Here is a 3,483-nt window from a genome sequence, read left to right as displayed (position 1 = left end):
CACGCCAGCCTCGCAGAGGAATTACCTGCCACAACACCCCACCACGCTGCCCGCAGCCTCTCTGTCTTCCCCAACTGGCTGCCCAGGGGCAGGGGACAAGGGAAGACAAAGACCCGAAGCGTTTCGTCCAGCTGTCGTGCCGTGCCCCGCCTCAGAAAAAGGCTTCACAAGTCAAAAAGCCAGCACGAGCTGTTAAAATAGATCGAGGGAGAACACCTTTATTTCAGCGGTGGTTTCTTACTCGTAAGCAGGTCTCTGCATCTCTCCCCAGGTCCGAGGAACAGCTCCTTCGTCACTGGTGGACCGGAAAGGTGGTCACCGCTCGGGAAGAAAGGGATCGACTTCAGCCGCTGGCTTGGAGCGCTGCGCTGACGGCCAGAGCGCCCGTTGTACCCTTCCGGGGGTTCCAGGTCTGCTGGGAAGAAGCCACGACCGCTCGCCTGCTCCGTGGAAGGGCCTGTAGAGGAGAGAGCTGCCCTCAGTCCGTGCAAGTCCTTTCCCAAGTTTCCCCTCCCCAGCTGCTGCCAGCGCGCAGCTCCCGATCATCCGGCAGGAACGGCTGAGAAACAGAAATTTTTAGGCCAGGACATTTTGCAGATTCACGTTGGTTGGGCCAAAGAGCTGCTTAAAAACGCCACCACTTTACAAACCACTGCAAGACCCTGGTGCTCTTGTCCATCATTACCTGTTTGCGCTACAAAAAATCTCTGAGGCTTTTCTCCCTTCACCCCCCTCCTTCCTCCCCTGAAAACATTAGGAGTAGCACAACAGTATCTCGGAGATCTCTGCGGGAGAAGTGAAGCGTGCTGTGAGAAGAGGTAAGCGCCAGGGCAGATGGAGGCAAGCCCGACCACACCAGGGGCTGCCTGAGGTACGAGCCGCAGCTCAGGGCGGGGAGCAGCACCCTATCACCTGCCCTGTGGCCCGCAGCAGCGCGCATGCTCCGGTCAGTCTGGGTTACCGGGCACCAGGGCCACGATCTCCAGGACAGAGTCACCCCTATTTTCACTTGCGGGCCCAGGTACAAGGCAGCCTCCCTGCCCCTCCAGTGGCCCTTGCTCGGGAGGGCCGGAAAACAAGCTGACCTGCAGTTCACATCCGAATGCATTCCTCTGCTTCAGGCAGAGGAACACCAGGAAAATCACAAGCGACTTCACATAGCGTAAGGAGCTTTTGCACAGACATACCTTCCGACTCTGGTCTTGGAAGCCTTTCAGCTGGTCTTCAAAGTTCAGATCACCCCTTCTATCTGCAATTAACAGTCTGTGATCTCGGGGCCCGCTTCACCACTGGGGGAGGGTTTAGAGGCACGTGCTTCAGCCACGACCTCAGCCAGCAGCAGCGGGCTTCACGCGTCCTCGCACGTCTTCAGCAAGGTCTAAAAAACATTCTTCAGAGCTCGCTGTCCGGAATGAACTCTGCAGCTCGCAGTACACATCGGTTTCGGGCAGTATTTCCCCCCCCCCCCCCGAAAAAAAAACCCCCCCCCCGAATCAGACCAGTATCTCTAAGCAGTTAAATTGCCCGTTCTGGAAGAAAATGCCAGACCTACAATTCTGAGCGCCCCTGTACGAAGGTTCCTTGTAGAAGGGCTTCCAGACACCTCCCAGTTTCTATCCGTGCATACCTAAATGGGATCAGTTCAGTCAGCATTGCCAAAATTTAAGTCATTCCAGTGCAACCCCCTTCCAGGTGTTTTCCAGTAAGACAGGAACCTGCCTGAAAAAGAGACTTGTCATTGGATATCCAAACTCCAAATCCCGTTTTCCTGCCGAAGCAGACGTCCACACAAGGAGTTGCGTAAAAAGGTTTCCCAGAACTAACCCCCTCATTATAACATTGTCCCGCCCGGCAGAGGAGAGCGCTTTGGCAAGAAAAGACACTACTTATTTGGTACAAGGACTTTTATTTTTATCTCTGCGAAGACGAACGCGTTCACGCAATGCTTCCCGCGTTGGAGGCTATCCTGGGCCACAGATCTGCACACTCCTTAGCCACAGGGCCTGTGATCGCAGAGCCTGGAAAAGAGAAAAAGACGGCGGCGCGTTAAGAGGACCGAGTAGGCGCAGACGGTGCAGGGCACCGCTTTACACAGACACCAGCTCAGCCCGACCGCGCTCTCCTCGCTCTGAGGAGAACCCGGGTCCCCTTGCCCAGGAGGGCACGGCCCTCCAACCGGCAGAGCCGACCCACCGCCCCGCTCCGCGTTCCCCTTTCGCCCAGCGCAACAGGATTCTCGTCCCTACCTTTCATTTCACCTTTATTATTTACTATCACTCCCGCGTTGTCTTCAAAATAGAGGAACACCCCGTCTTTTCTCCTGTACGATTTCCGCTGCCGAATGACCACTGCTGGGTGGACTGCAAAGAGAAACGAGCAGCTCGGTATCGCAACCATCGCGGTAAGCGCACAGCCCAGCGTCGGAGGCCCCAGCAGAACTGTTCCGCTGCAGCATCTAACTCAATGCGCGGGTTTGGGGTGGTTTGGTGGGGGTTTGTTTTTTTGCATCTCATGTTTGCGGCGCTTCACTAAGAGAAGCTGCAGTTTATAGTCAATAGTACAGTGAAAACCGGCCGTGTAACTCTCACGGCTGCGTCTACGCTTGGACAACTCAGTGTTTTTCCGCTTCCCCACCTTTATTTCTAAATACGCCATCAATTCACAGACAATATTCAGCAAGAACGCCTCCCTTCCCCTCCAGGGCAGCAGCAAACCTTCTTTTCCAAGGCAGGATGTCACACCACCGATTGAAATAAACAGCACAGGCTGCCACTTCACCCAAAAGCGATGCTTTTGCTCTGCCCTTCCACGACAACTCGCTGAGCCACTGCGCACAGACCCAGCAAGTGCTTTTTAGAAGGGCGGAGGCGACGCTCCAGACATTTGGGGCCAGCCTCCTGCGTCGGTTGGAGGGAGGAACTGTCCTCCCCTCCGACGAGCGGCCTGCCTCCGCACCCCTCGAAGGAGGGACGCTACGGCGCAGGCAGGCTCTCGGCAGGGGCTGCCCCTCGGCGCAGCGGGACTCGCCGCTCCTCTCCGCGCTCACCCTTCTTCCTCAGCTCCGGCTTGCCCTTCTTGACAGTAGCCATCACCATGTCGCCCACGCCGGCCGCCGGCAGCCTGTTCAGGCGCCCCTTGATCCCCTTCACGGAGATGATGTACAGGTTCTTGGCACCTGCGGAGAGAAGCGCCGGCATTAACGGGGCCGTCCGGGAAGACGGTTCCGCTCGTCAAATCACCGACTGAAGCGAACGGCACGGGCTGCCGCTTCACCCACAAGCGATGCTTCTGCCGTCTCCGTCCACGACATCCCGCTGAGCCGCAAGCGCGGCCCCAGCGAGAGCTTTTCGGAAGGAAAACTGGTTTTTTACCAACTCGTCCACCAGCTGGTTGCCCTCTGCGTTACCACGGGCCCCTCCTTCCCCGCCGGACTCCCCCGGCTCAAGCCCCCGGACGCGGGCGGAGGCAGAGCCGCCGCGGCGG

The 3,483-nt window shown here is 57.5% G+C and overlaps 1 protein-coding gene across 1 annotated transcript; it reads right to left on the bottom strand.

The window, feature by feature from the left end:
* Window positions 1-1,889: 1,889 nt before the first annotated feature.
* Window positions 1,890-3,310, bottom strand: RPL23 (ribosomal protein L23). Its single transcript, XM_009274867.1, has 4 exons — window positions 3,244-3,310; window positions 3,047-3,175; window positions 2,247-2,360; window positions 1,890-2,018 (listed from the first exon to the last, which is right to left on the bottom strand). The coding sequence occupies exons 1-4, from the start codon at window positions 3,308-3,310 to the stop codon at window positions 1,936-1,938; spliced, it is 393 nt and encodes a 130-aa protein (XP_009273142.1). The 3' UTR covers window positions 1,890-1,935.
* Window positions 3,311-3,483: the final 173 nt, after the last annotated feature.

Source organism: Aptenodytes forsteri, unplaced genomic scaffold, assembly GCF_000699145.1.
Source record: "Aptenodytes forsteri isolate BGI_AS27 unplaced genomic scaffold, ASM69914v1 Scaffold640, whole genome shotgun sequence".
Lineage (NCBI taxonomy): Eukaryota > Metazoa > Chordata > Aves > Sphenisciformes > Spheniscidae > Aptenodytes > Aptenodytes forsteri.
Note: the sequence above shows the minus strand (reverse complement) of the source record. Positions and strands in the feature narration are given on the sequence as shown.